Source organism: Colobus angolensis, unplaced genomic scaffold, assembly GCF_000951035.1.
Source record: "Colobus angolensis palliatus isolate OR3802 unplaced genomic scaffold, Cang.pa_1.0 Scaffold155, whole genome shotgun sequence".
Lineage (NCBI taxonomy): Eukaryota > Metazoa > Chordata > Mammalia > Primates > Cercopithecidae > Colobus > Colobus angolensis.
In genome coordinates, this window is record NW_012114655.1 from 4,123,547 (window position 1) to 4,137,222 (window position 13,676).

The following is a 13,676-nucleotide window of genomic DNA, read 5'->3' on the forward strand; positions in this document are numbered from 1 at the left end:
GATCTCCTGACCTCGTGATCCACCCGCCTCAGCCTCCCAAAGTGCTGGGATTCCAGGCGTGAGCCACCGCGCCCGGCCTATTCTGTAATTCTTATATTGTCTCAATAAACGTTCATAGTATTTCCCAAACTAGAGTACAGATTCTCCTAGGAAAACAACCTTGTCTTTATCTTCTTTCTCATCCTTTTTGTGAACCTGTGAGTGCTAATCTAGAAAGTAATAAATGGTAATTTTCTAAAACTAGAGTGCCTTCTAGGATCAACAGTTAAATACACTACTATGAAAACAGACAGACAAAAAAAGACAAACTCATAACTATTTACCTGTGTGTTCACTACTTCTTGAGATAACGTTTGATTGAGTGGTGGATACATTTCAAGTTTTATATTTAAAATTCCCACAGAAACTTTTGATTCTGTGCCTATAAACATAAATATTTAGAACTTCAGAGATTTCAATACTATATATATTTACTCAACCAAAGTCTAACCAAAATAACTTAGGCACTTGGTGTTTTATCACTTACATGGAATAAAGATAACATTCAACATTACCTTTAATATTCATACTAAAAATGAACCAAATCAATTTTTTTAAACAAAGGTGTTTATCTAATTATAAGGAGATTAACTATTTTCTTAGCTTTCTGATGCTCTCTTTCTTCGTTAAGTAGAGGTGGGGGCTCCCTATGTTGTTCAGGTTGGTCTTAAACTCTGGAGCTCAAGTGATATTCCCGCCTCAGCCTTCCAAAGTGCTTGGTGGGATTACAGGCACGAGCCACTACACCTGGCCTTTCTAACATGTTTTAAGAAACGTTTCTGACCTAAAGGATTTGAGACTCTTAATTTTTATCTTCATTAAATGTATAATATCAACCAGACTTACATTAAATTCAAAGTCAAAGCAACTGTTAACACCTCATTCTGTCTCTACACACACTAAAAATTAGAAAGCATTTATATTGTCATTTATAGTAACTCCCATTTGTCACTTCCCATTATCAAATTACAGGCTGAGTAGAAATTTTCAATCCATGCCTGGATTTAAAGAACTAGAAAACAAATATACCTCACATCAAAATGATTTAATGTTTCTTTAGTGAATCAGAATCTGCTTGTTTCCAGATGACTGCTATGATTATCATGTTAGGCCTATTTTTGAAGACAAATAATTGGGTATTGTCTTTGAAAATAAATTTCCTACACGAAGAACATTTTTTCTATAATTTTTATTTAAAGAAAAATACATTCTTGGTATGACTTACTAAAATCTAAATTACTGACCAGATGTGGTGGCTCACGCCTGTATCCCAGCACTTTGGGAGGCCGAGGTGGGCAGATCACAAGGTCAAGAGATCGAGACCATCCTGGCCAACATGGTGAAACGCTGTCTGTACCAAAAATACAAAAAGAAGCTGGGTATGGTGGCACATGCCTGTAGTCCCAGCTACTCAGGAGGCTGAGGCAGGATAATTGCTTGAACCCAGGAGGCGGGGGTTGCAGTGAACTGAGATTGCACCACCGCACTCCAGCCTGGCGACAGAGCTAGACTCCGTCTCAAAAAAAAAAAAAAAAAAATCTAAATTACTAAGTCCGTGCTGTCCACTGGCAAGGTTTAACTCTGTGACTAAGGTTCAAAACCAAAGTAATTCCATTATATGTTATAGATAAAACATTAGTAGGTTTTGTTTTCTCATTTTATTAGCAAATATGTTTTACACAGCAGGCAGTGTGCAAGATTCCAAGGAGACTGTGATAAATAAGATAGGCACCAGCTCTGCCCTCAAGGAATACTTGATACTGACACTGAGCAAATGATTACCTCTTCCAGGCCTCACTCAGCCACACTGTAAAAGGCTGGGAGAACACCTACTCCATATTTTGCAAGAATCACTGGTACCAAAGGGGATGTATTCCAGGGTGTGCTGGCTGGACACACATAAGTTTGTATGTGTGTCAAGAATATTAATTTTCTTTATAGCCGTACATTGTATCAAATGAACTTGAAATTAAAACCCTCAAAATTCCTGTATTCATTTTCCAGAAAAAACCATTTTTCCTAAGGCAAGGTCAGACTGACCGTGAAGTGCTATACTGACACTCTTCTTCAAGACTAGGATGCTGGGGTCCAGTTGTAACTCTAATGAAATTCTATTTTACAGGTTTCCCTCTTGGATTATAAAAGCATTTTAAGGATATAAAATCTATTTACAAATGAACCGTAGCTATTAAAAGGTTAACAATGACATATGAATCATCATACCTACACCCATAAGTTCCACAGTCAGACTGGTCACTCCATTTTCTGAGCCCAAAACCGATCGCCATTCCAGAAAATACGATGCTACTAAAGTCGTCTCACCAAATATGTCTGTTTTGATTAGCACCATATGAATTGGATCACTTATTGATAACATTGTTGTTGAATCAGCCATTCTGGTTCCATCACCTAGCAATATAATCCAAACGAAATTATACCACACTACATATTCAGTTAGGCCAACATAAAATAATACTTTTATTAAGAATATACTAAATAATAAGCTTATATAAAACCAAATAGAACAATTTGCTAATGTCTCAGCATGGAAAAAACTGGAAATACAAATACAGTCCTATTTCTATCACTAACTTTTCAGAAGACTGGCAAATCGTGATGAATTATCCAGTAACTTACAGCATATCAGTGCTTTCTGATTCATGAGATCAGTATGTTCTTTAAAAATACTTAACTAAAGTATATGCTACTACAATAAAAAGCCTTCAAGTATGTCAACATTAATCCCCAAACTACCTCCAGAAATCCCTTTAACCTCCAGAAATTATCACTGTGTAATCAACATACAACTGAAAAATACAGCACATTGAATCTAGCAATTTATCCTATCAATTGCCTTATTAGGGTAACATCTTTCAAAGGGGAAAAAAATAAATTTTAGTAATGTTTCCGTCATCTTTAAATCTAAAATTCTGAAGACAAATTCTGAAACTTTGCTTAGTTTACAAATATAAAGATTTTCACATTGACAACTAAAATGTACAAAATACCTTTACTGAAAGAAGCATAGTGTAAAACAATTAGAGGAATCAAGTAGCATAAAATGCAGTTATGAGAATTATATGCTTTATTGGAGAAATAAGAAAAAAGAGAAAAAAACCAAAATGACAGTTATATGTTCACATCTAAATTTGACTCTTTATTTATGTATTTATTTATTTAAACAGAGTCTCACTCTGTTGCCCAGGCTGGAGTGCAATGGCGCGATCTCGGCTCATTACAGTCGCCTGCCACCACGCCTGGCTAGAAATTTTTGTATTTCTAGTAGAGATGGCGTTTCGCCATGTTGGCTAGGCTGGTCTCGATCTCCTGACCTCAGGTGATCCACCTGCCTTGGCCTCCCAAAGCGCTGGGATTACAGGCGTGAGTCACCGCACCCAGCCTATTTTTTATTTTTTGTAGACAGTGTCTCACTTTGCCCAGACTGGTCTTGAACTCCTGGCTTCAAATGATTCTCTCACCTAGGCCTCCCAAAGTGTTGGGATTTCAGCTGTGAGTCACCGTGCCCAGCCTAAACTTTGACTTTTATAAGTTACATAACATCATTAATCTGGTTATGTTTTATAAATGAGAAGGACCATGTCTCGTTTTTCAGTGTATCATCCCAGCACCTGCCTAGCATAACACTATGCACATAATAGGTATTTAAGTGTGTATTACTAAAGAATCAACAATGAAAACAGTCAAAAAATAATCTCCAGGGAAAATGAATCGCGAACAGAATATTGCAAGAAGGTTGATAGTAGTTTAAATTGAAAAGAGCAGTGGGAGGCCGGGCGCGGTGGCTCAAACCTGTAATCCCAGCACTTTGGGAGGCCGAGACGGGTGGATCACGAGGTCAGGAGATCGAGACCATCCTGCCTAACACGGTGAAACCCCGTCTCTACTAAAAAGTACAAAATAACCGGGCGACGTGGCGGGCGCCTGTAGTCCCAGCTACTCGGGAGGCTGAGGCAGGAGAATGGCGTGAACCCGGGAGGCGGAGCTTGCGGTGAGCTGAGATCTGGCCACTGCACTCCAGCCTGGGTGATAGCGAGACTCCGTCTCAAAAAAAAAAAAAAAAGAAAAGAGCAGTGGGAAATGAAAGGCTAGAGATTCCTCCATTACAAATCTCTTCTTACAGAAAAAGTTATTATTATTGTTTCACAATAAAACATAACAAAGATTTACTCAATTAAATGACGATTTATTACTGTTTCTTACCCAAGCTTTCTCTGTGTACTTCAAGTAAAAAGCCATCATGAAAATCTGGTTCACAGGCACATGGAACAGGTTTTGAACGAAAACGTTGGTTTCGATAATGTAAACATAAAGTAAACGTTGAACAAACTTGTCCAGGTAAAGGCTCAGGTTCTTGCAGATGTTCCAAGAAAGCTTTTCCACCCAAAACCTGAAGGTAAAGATACCTCCGTGTTGGATCAATATTAGCTGTAAAGTGTAGCAATATATATGAGGAAACTGCCAAATAACTTAAAAGAATGTGATCAATCATTAGGAAGTAAAAACTTGACAGATAAAAACCCAAAACCAAAGACTAAAAAAAAGCAAGAGTAATAAGTTTATTACTGTATATACCAGAATCATTTGTACCCTGGGGAGAAGATACCCATATAATATGCTATTCTTTTCTGAGTTTATATCCAGGCTACTTTCTCCCAGCTGGAAAGGCATCAGAGCCAACATGTAGTATACTTTTGCTTCTTAGCTGCTTATCCAACATTCCTCCACCTTCACAAACCAACTCATATAACTATCAATTCAGCAAGTGTATTTGTCAGATAATTACATTACCATTTAAAAGCAAGGCTATACAGTTTTTATAAAACATATTATTAAAACACAAGAAACTGGTGATCCTGTTTTTGCTTCTACTGTGCTATACATTAACTCTTCTGATATACTTCATGCAAAACAGAATCTATGTTTTAGCTAACTATAAAATTGTAAGTGTTTTATTTTGGGGGAAAAAATGGAAATGTCTTCTATCAAATACCAAAGACTACAGCACATCAGTATTTACTATAAACCACAATTAAATTAATGTTAAAATATACATACTTTTTTTTAATGTTGATTGTCTATCAAAACAAATAGGTTGTTTTGGAGAGGAAGGGAGTTCTTGCTCAACACTGTCCTAGAAAGGCAGGAAAAGAAAATCAAAACAAATTAGAAAACAATTATAGGTTAAGGAAATGTCAATAAACATGACTAAGCACTGAACCTAACAACAGGATAAGGCTCTTTCAAAGAACCCCTTATTTTCCTAGCCTAACTAAAATAATGAAAACAAAAGCCTGCACAAAAGATGACGTAACTGGTCACTCCTAAAATCAAATGCTAAGGAATTAAACTGTCTTCAAGTAATACTATCCACATAAAGCTAAAAACAAATCCTTAATGCCTTCAACAAGGTTAAACTTCCCGCATGCTTATGTAACATGCTTATAATTCCACCATGAGCTGATTTTAATAAAGTGTCATCACATGGTAGAAGCTGTTATTAGGTCAATTTTTATAACAAATGGGTTCATAAACTTCAAAAACCAAAAAAAAGGTACTGTATTAAAATACTTATTCCCTGTGGTATTATGAAGTCCATCCAATTTTCACATTCTATTACCCAGGTATTGAGGTCACAGTTTTCATTATTGCCTCATTTTCACACGAAGGCCTACTTACTATCTGCACTGAGAGACTATCATCCCATTATTGACCTATTTGTCTGAAAAGATCTGAGGACTCTTATGGACAATTATTTTCTTAAAGAAATTTGTAATTTGTTAATCATAGAGAATACAATCCCAAAAGAGTGCTTATTTTAAAAATATGCTTAATCTAAAAAAATTACACAACATAGTGAAAAAGAACTTCGTTATGGTTAACTAATTTGACTAAAGTATGTATATTCAAAATTAACAGACCTAGAAAACAAGAGAAAATTCTGTCACTGTAGAGACAGGAATATGATATATAACACAAATTTCATTGATGCACAAAACTATTTGGTATATTCAAGGGCAGAGCTAGCCTATACCTGAAACAAGGACACTAGTAAACAGAATGACCTTAAAGTGGTTTCACTAAAAGGAAAGGCCCCACATCAGAACCTTATAAACAGTGTTACACATTAGTATATACTTATACTCTCATTTATTTCCCTAAAAGATTACTCACAGTAACAAAATTAAGTTCTTTCATCACATCATCAATGATTCCTCGACGTCTAAGGGCTTTGATCAAATCTTCTGTTGATAAATGTTGTTGATCAGGTGCCAATTCTTCCCGTATAGTCTCAGCAAGGATTTCTCTTATTCTGCCATGGACATCCATCTATGTAGAAAACTCATATTACAATTTATAACATCACAAAGCAGTCAAATACTGCTTCTGAAGTTTTAGGTTTCTCCAGCTAATAGTAAATGCACAATTGTTACCACAATTGAATGAGAACAAAGGTAAGCTTTTAAAGAATGAATCTTTTGAGTACAAATTCTAGAAATGGTCTCCACTGGTTATCTCGCACCTTTGTTACCATTTCTCCACAAATAACACTCAACCAAAAGGAATCTTCTGAGAGGGAGTATAGTACAATCAAAAGAACACAGACTGGGGAGTAGGCAGATCAAAGCATGATCTTACTACTCTCATACTTCGATCTACCTACTGATAAGGGGCTCTTACCAGCTTTCAACTTATTAGATGTGTAACCTCAAGCCAACTTACTTACCCTTTATGAATCTGTTTCGTCACCGACAAGAATGGAAAAACCTAGTGTAGTGCCCTCTCACAATAGTGTTGTGAGGATTACATAAAAGACGCTAGACACCTCGCACAAAGCCTGGCACACAAGGGCACCATAAACGATCGCTTTTATCACCTTGTACTCAGTCGAGCGAGCGCTGCAGAGACTGGAGGTTCTTCCGGAGCTTCGAAATATTAACAAATACCGTCATTACAAATCCTTTAGTAACTTCTCTTCCATGACTTCTTTGAGAAGTGCTGATTGAAGCTCCTGGTTCAACTTCCCTAATACCCACATGTTTCAGGGGTGAAGAAACCCTGATATCTGCCGGGCGCGGAGGCTCACGCCTGTAATCCCAACACTTTGGAAGACCGAGGCGGGCGGATCACGAGGTCAGGAGTTCGAAACCAGCCAGACCAACATGGTGAAACCCCGTCTCTACTAAAAATACAAAAATTAGCCAGGCGTGGTGGTCCGCGCCTGTAATCCCAGCTACTCAGGAGGCTGAGGCAGAAGAATCGCTTAAACCCGGGAGGCGGAGGTTGCAGTGAGCTGAGATCGCGCCACTGCACTCCAGCCTGGGCGACAGAGAGACTCCGTCTCAAAAAAAGAAAGAAACCCTGATATAGCAGAATATAAACCTCCAAGTACAACTTACACTCGATTGGACTTCCAGAAGTCGCTCGCTAAGCGCTTCATTCTCACGGCCGCCCTAAAACGCCAAAACCGCTCATTCTATCGCCCCAGACTCTTGCTAGCACCTGCTCGGCTCGTTTTCTCTCTCGGAGGCTAGGACGCTCTCCTGCCCCAAACTCAAAGCTCTGCCCACCCCGCAGTCCTCGCTAGAGTCTCGGCAAGCAGGTGCCGCTGTCGGCCCGGGGCCGCCGGGCAGGAGGGAAAGGTCCTGGCTCGGCCCGGCGGTCTCTCCCAGCGCCCGCGACTCTCACCTTACTCAGCTGCTGGTGGATGAGCTGCTTCAGCTCGGAGGCTTTCTCCGGAGGCAGCGACATGCTGGCAGCCGGCGTCTCCCCGCCGCTTCTCCCCGCCTCAGACGCCCTAATTGCGCGGCCCCGGCCCGGCCAGGGAGCGTTAGGAGCGACTGGAGCACAAAGCGCCGCAGCCGCTCGCCTAGCACAGCTCCCGGGGGAGGCAACGCCGCGTCAGGCCTGAGGCTGACCTGGAACTGAGGCCCCGGCCGCGGCGGCGCCAACTGTTTTCAAACAGTGGCGGACAAGCTGGACTCGGGGCTGGCCGGCACGCTGCCTGATCGTTTCCGCCCGGCGCTCCACCTCCCCGCTGGCCCCGCAGCCCGAGACCTCAGCGCACCCCATCGCCTTGCTTGCTAGGGTCTGCGGAAGTGCCGCTCGCCCCTCTTCGCGGCCCCCCGGCGGCCTCTTTCTGCCCTCGGAACCGGCAGTTAGCTGGACGGGCCCTCAGGGCCCGGCGCCCAGGGACTCGAAGGACCCGCCTGCGCCCCGCGAGGCCCCGGGGACTCGGGCTTCCGCCCTCCTGCTGCCCTCGTTCTTTCCAGGGTCACGCTGCTTAGGCCCTGCTGGCCGCCCCACTGCGACCATGTTCGTTCCCTGCGGGGAGTCGGCCCCCGACCTTGCCGGCTTCACCCTCCTCATGGTGAGTCTCCGCTTGCGCTCGGGGCTGCTGCCTCGCGAGGCCCCTGCGGTGTCGCCACTTCGACCCGGGGTGTTCGGCGGTGCCGGGAGAAAGAGGGCACTAGTTTCTATTTCAGGTTCTCGGCCGGAAAGAACAGGGAGGTTGTAGCCGGAGGCAGACGTCCAAATAGAACCTTTGTCGGCTCTAAAACGAAACGTAGTCAAGTCTACAGTTTGTAGTCTCTGTTTCCGGTAAAACGTGATGTGTTCGTACATTCTGGATACACTGCACTTACGTTGTGCGGGGCATCCTTCAGTTTTACCCTAGAAAGTCTTTCTGCGACTGGGTTTAGAGTCAGTCTTAAGCTAGCATACTGTCGTTGTTAACCGGAGAACTACTGATAGGGCCATAAACGTCGACTCTTGCCGGTAGTTAGCAGTTTTATCGCTCTTCAGATTCGTTCATTGTTTTAATAAAGTCTGTAATGTGCGAGTATGAGAATAGGTGCGTGCCTTCAAGGAATTGACAATGTAGTTGGCAACATGTGTACTTAATAAGAGCAATAAATGCTAGGATAGAAGTTTGAAAGGATATGGAAAGGCCCTGAGATAATTGGGAGGGAAGGGACGGAGGGCTTGTTAAGAAAGGCTTCATAGAGAAGGTAGTAAGTAAGAGATGGAGGGGCTGTGGGCTGGGAGTAGGTTTGGAAAGTAGGCGTTTCGGAAAGATAGATGTCTGTAACAGAGTCACGTAAGCATGGGGCACTTGAAGACTGCCAAGAATTTGGAATGACACATTGAGAGAGAATAAGCTGTAGGCCCTGTGAACCCAGAAGGCACCACTGGAAAATGCACTATTTGGAGTGGTGTAAGGCGGGAGAGAGCTGGAACTGTCATTCTTATTCACTACATGTAAAACACACAGCCCCAGAGAAGAGTGTTTCAAAAAGGAGGGAGTGGCCACGTCAGAAGTAGGTGTGTAAGGTGAAGAAAGCGTATGTTTGGATTTAGCGACAAGTTAATGGTGGTCATCTGGACAGTTAACAGTGAAGTGGTGAAGAGAAAAGCCGTATTGGAGTGGGTTGAATGAATGGCAGAAAACAAGTAAAGATTTGGGTTGTATAATATATATATATATCCAGTCATTAATTCAGAGACAGGCATGATGGCTCACGCCTGTAATCCCAGCACTTTGGAAGGCCAAGTACAGGAGAATCTCTTGAGCTCAGAAGTTCAAGACCGGCCTGAGCAACATAGTGATACCTCATCTCTACAAAAAAATAATAATAATAAACATTAGCCAGGTGTGGTGGCCTGCACTTGTATCTCAGCTTCTCAGGAAGCTGAGGTGGGAGGATCACTTGAGCCCAGGAGGCAGAGGCTGCAGTGAGCTGAAATCACGCCACTGCACTCCAGCCTGGGTGACAGAGTGAGACCCTGTCTCAGAAAAAAAATTTTTTTAATAAGAGATAAAGTTTCTGCTTATGTTTTTGTGGGCGACTTGGAGAATTTTTGCTATGTAGAGACACAAGAAATGAGGCTGAGCTAGACGGCTATGTGGGGTCAAGATCTTCTAGTTTACGTGCTGACGGACATAATACAGTAGTGAGGAACAGAAGGATGGTACAGAGTTTAACCCAAGTGTCAAAATTGTTGAGAAGGGAATTACAGGAGGTGACTAGGCAGTTGGTCGGTGACAGCAGTGAGAAGTGGAGAACATGCTGAGGGAACACCCGGAAGGACAGAGAACAGAAGGAATTGTTGGAAGAATGCGAAGGAGGAGCTACGTTAAAAGGATACTTTGGGGATAACCTCAATAAAAATTAGGCATGTATTAGATGTAGTTGGTAAGGGAATAGAAGAAGTTTAGGTAGAGTGAATAATGTTGAACATTTTTTTTTTTTTTTGAGACGGAGTTTCGCTCTTTTTTGCCTAGGCTGGAGTGCCATGGTGCGATCTCGGCTCAGTGCAACCTCCGTCTCCCGGGTTCAAGTGCTTCTCCTGCCTCAGCCTCCTGAGTGGCTGGGATTACAGGCATGCTCCACCACACCTGGCTAATTTTGTATTTTTAGTAGAGACAGGGTTTTACCATGGAGGCCAGGCTGGTCTTGAACTCCTGACCTCAGGTGATCCGCCCGCCTCAGCCTCCCAAAGTGCTGGGATTACAGGCATGAGCCACCATGCCCAGCGCACTTTTCTAAAATACAAAATACGGGGACAAATTTGGGCAAAAGTTTATAGTTTTGAACTTGCAGAATGTGAGTTTCCTGTGACCTAACCATGTGGAGACATCCATTAGTTTGTGGAGCTCCTACATGTTGTGGGATGTAGGTAGGGATTTGGCAGCTTTATTATTTTACGTCATGGGAAAAAGAGAGTTTGTGTGTGTGTTTAGTGTGAAAAGGTCACTTCAGACTTTGGGAATGCGTGAAGAGGCACTGATAAAGCAAATGGTAAGAAGACCCAAGAGAGCTTCTGTTCGTACCTCGTAGTCTTTACACTTGCTTTCCGCCTGCCTGGAGTGGTCTTTTCCATTTCTCTGTAGGGCTGTCTCCTTTACCTTTTCCAGGTCTCTAGTCCTTTGTCACCTCGGGTGAGTCTTTCCTCGATTTCGCTACTTAAAATTGAAATCAGCCATGTACACACATCCTCACACTTTATTTTTCTCCGTAGCACTCACCACTGTATATTTTACTGTTTGTTTTATTACAGGTTAACCACTCTGGCTCGAATGGAAGTTCCATGAGGGCATAAACTTTTGTTGGTTTGTTTTGCTGCATTCCCAATGCCTAGAGCAGCAATTGACACATAGTAGGCGTTCAATAAGTATTTGTTAAATCAATAGTCTCAAAGGTGGAGGAGGCCTCAGCAGTTGTAGTTAATGAAAATCATTATCTAGCCATGATGCTATGACGCTTTCAGTACTAACACTATGACTATTGTTTTCTGTCTAAACTTTTTGAAGTGCTGCGACCAGGTGTGTTGGCTCACGCCTGTAATCCCAGCACTTTGGGAGGCTGAGGTGGGTGGATCACCTGAGGTCAGGAGTTTCGGACCAGCCTGGCCAACATGGTGAAACCCCGTCTCTACTAAAAATACACAAATTAGCTAGGCGCGATGGCTCACGCCTGTAATCCCAGCACTTTGAGAGGCCAAGGCAGGTGGATCACCTGAGGTCAGGAGTTTCGGACCAGCCTGGCCAACATGGTGAAACCCCGTCTCTACTAAAAATACACAAATTAGCTGGGTGTGGTGGTGCGCGCCTGTAATCCCAGCTACTCAGGAGGCTGAGGCAGGAGAATTGCTTCAAGCCGGAGGAGGAGGCTGCAGTGAGCCGGGATGGCGCCACTGCACTCCAGCCTAGGAGACAGAGGCAGACTCTGTCTCAAAAAATAAAATAAAGTGCTGCTAATTTTGGTGACTTACTGAATATATCTTTTATAATTTCAGCCAGCAGTATCTGTTGGAAATGTTGGCCAGCTTGCAATGGATCTAATTATTTCTACACTGAATATGTCTAAGATTGGTTACTTCTATACTGATTGTCTTGTGCCAATGGTTGGAAACAATCCATATGCAACTGCGGAAGGAAATTCAACAGAACTTAGTATAAATGCTGAAGGTATGTAAGGCTTTACCTTTTATTGTTCCGCTACAAGGTAGAGTTGTTTTAAATTAGAAATAGACTTTATTGATAATTGTTTTGTAGCAAATGTTTACTTAGTGCCAACTTTGTGTAGAATTCACAATGTAGTCACATTGTCCTTTTCTTTTACATCCTGGTTTTAGTTGTTAGACTCTTGTAAAGGGCAACTCTTACGAAGGTTGAGAGTAAGATCATACTTGTGTCTTTTTTTTTTTTTTAAGATGAAGTCTTGCTCTGTCACCCAGGCTGGAGTGCAGTGGTGTGATCTTGGCTCACTGCAAGCTCCGCCCCCCCGGGTTCACTCCATTCTCCTGCCTCAGCCTCCCGAGTAGCTGGGACTACAGGCGCCCGCCACCACGCCCGGCTAATTTTTTGTATTTTTAGTAGAGACGGGGTTTCACCGTGTTAGCCAGGATGGTCTCAATATCTTGACCTTGTGATCCACCCGCCTCGGCCTCCCAAAGTGCTGGGATTACAGGCGTGAGCCACTGTGCCCGGCCCGTGCTTGTATCTTTTATAGAATTTAAAATTTCCTTTTTTTTCAACATGGATTTTTTTCCTTCTATCCTCAGTTTTATTTCCTGTTCTTACTGGTATGTGTAACCATCACTAATAATATGGAAAGGCAAAAAGAAGATTGCAATGGACTCAGTCCTGTAGGTTTAATATATGGTACATCAACTAAGCCTCATCCTCCTAGACATCCTCTTCCAGTCTAGGATCCATAATCACATGGTGTAGATAAGGCTGAAAGACATTGACTTGCCTGATGCCACTCATAGGTGTAGGCTTTTCCCATACTGTAAATCTTTGTAATTCCTCATTGGACTATCAGGCTTGATGAATCAGGGAACACTGGTTATAATGCAGCACAGCACCTGGTGAGTAAGAAAAGAGCTCCTGTAGATCGTGAAGCACGGGAGCACCAGTTACTGCCTTTGATGGCTAACTGTTCTGGTGACCTTTGAGTCGTCTGTTTACCATTTTAGGGTCAAATCCAGAGGGACAGAAGAGCACGAAAGGCCTTTGGTGAATTGAAAGACAAATGAAGAAGCATTTTGGTTTTTGTGTCTTATTAACCATATCATTGTTCTTAGCTTACGATAATGAAATGTACATTTGAGAAATGACCTTATTATTGAACTTCCTGCAGGACAGATGGCTTTGTCAACACAAGACTAAATTTTAGTTACTGCCTCCGAGGATAAAAGACTGTAAATGGTTAAAACCAGAATTCATGACCGGGTGCATTGGTGCACATCTGTAATCCCAACACTTTGAGAGGCTGAGGTAGGAGGAACACTTGAGCCCAGGAGTTTGAGACCAGCCTGGGCAACAAAATGAGACCCCATCTTTACAAAAAGAAAAAGAAAAAAATTAGCCAACCTGTAGTCCCATCCTCTTAGGAGGCTGACTTGGGAAGACTGTTTGAGCCTGGGAGGTTGTGGCTACAGTGAGCCATGATGATGCCACTACACTCCAGCCTGGGTGACAGAGTGAGACCCTGTCTTAAAAAACGAAAGCCGGCCGGGCGCGGTGGCTCAAGCCTGTAATCCCAGCACTTTGGGAGGCCGAGGCGGGCGGATCACAAGGTCGGGAGATTGAGACCATCCTGGCTAACATG

General features: G+C 42.6%; 2 protein-coding genes across 2 annotated transcripts in view; one reads left to right on the forward strand and one right to left on the reverse strand.

Annotated features, from left to right (window-relative positions):
* Window positions 1–8,017, reverse strand: part of CEP76 (centrosomal protein 76kDa) — a 26,118-nt gene extending 18,101 nt beyond the window's left edge. The window contains exons 1-6 of the mRNA XM_011936662.1: window positions 7,747–8,017; window positions 6,232–6,387; window positions 5,116–5,191; window positions 4,261–4,485; window positions 2,263–2,448; window positions 324–421 (exon numbers count right to left, since the gene is read on the reverse strand). Of these exons, the coding sequence (XP_011792052.1) occupies window positions 324–421; window positions 2,263–2,448; window positions 4,261–4,485; window positions 5,116–5,191; window positions 6,232–6,387; window positions 7,747–7,809 (804 nt within the window). The 5' untranslated portion in view covers window positions 7,810–8,017. The remainder of the gene's footprint in view (window positions 1–323; window positions 422–2,262; window positions 2,449–4,260; window positions 4,486–5,115; window positions 5,192–6,231; window positions 6,388–7,746) is intronic.
* PSMG2 (proteasome (prosome, macropain) assembly chaperone 2) overlaps window positions 7,941–13,676 on the forward strand; it is a 22,361-nt gene continuing 16,625 nt past the window's right edge. The window contains exons 1-2 of the mRNA XM_011936634.1: window positions 7,941–8,428; window positions 11,857–12,028. Coding sequence (XP_011792024.1) covers window positions 8,372–8,428; window positions 11,857–12,028 — 229 coding nt within the window. The 5' untranslated portion in view covers window positions 7,941–8,371. The remainder of the gene's footprint in view (window positions 8,429–11,856; window positions 12,029–13,676) is intronic.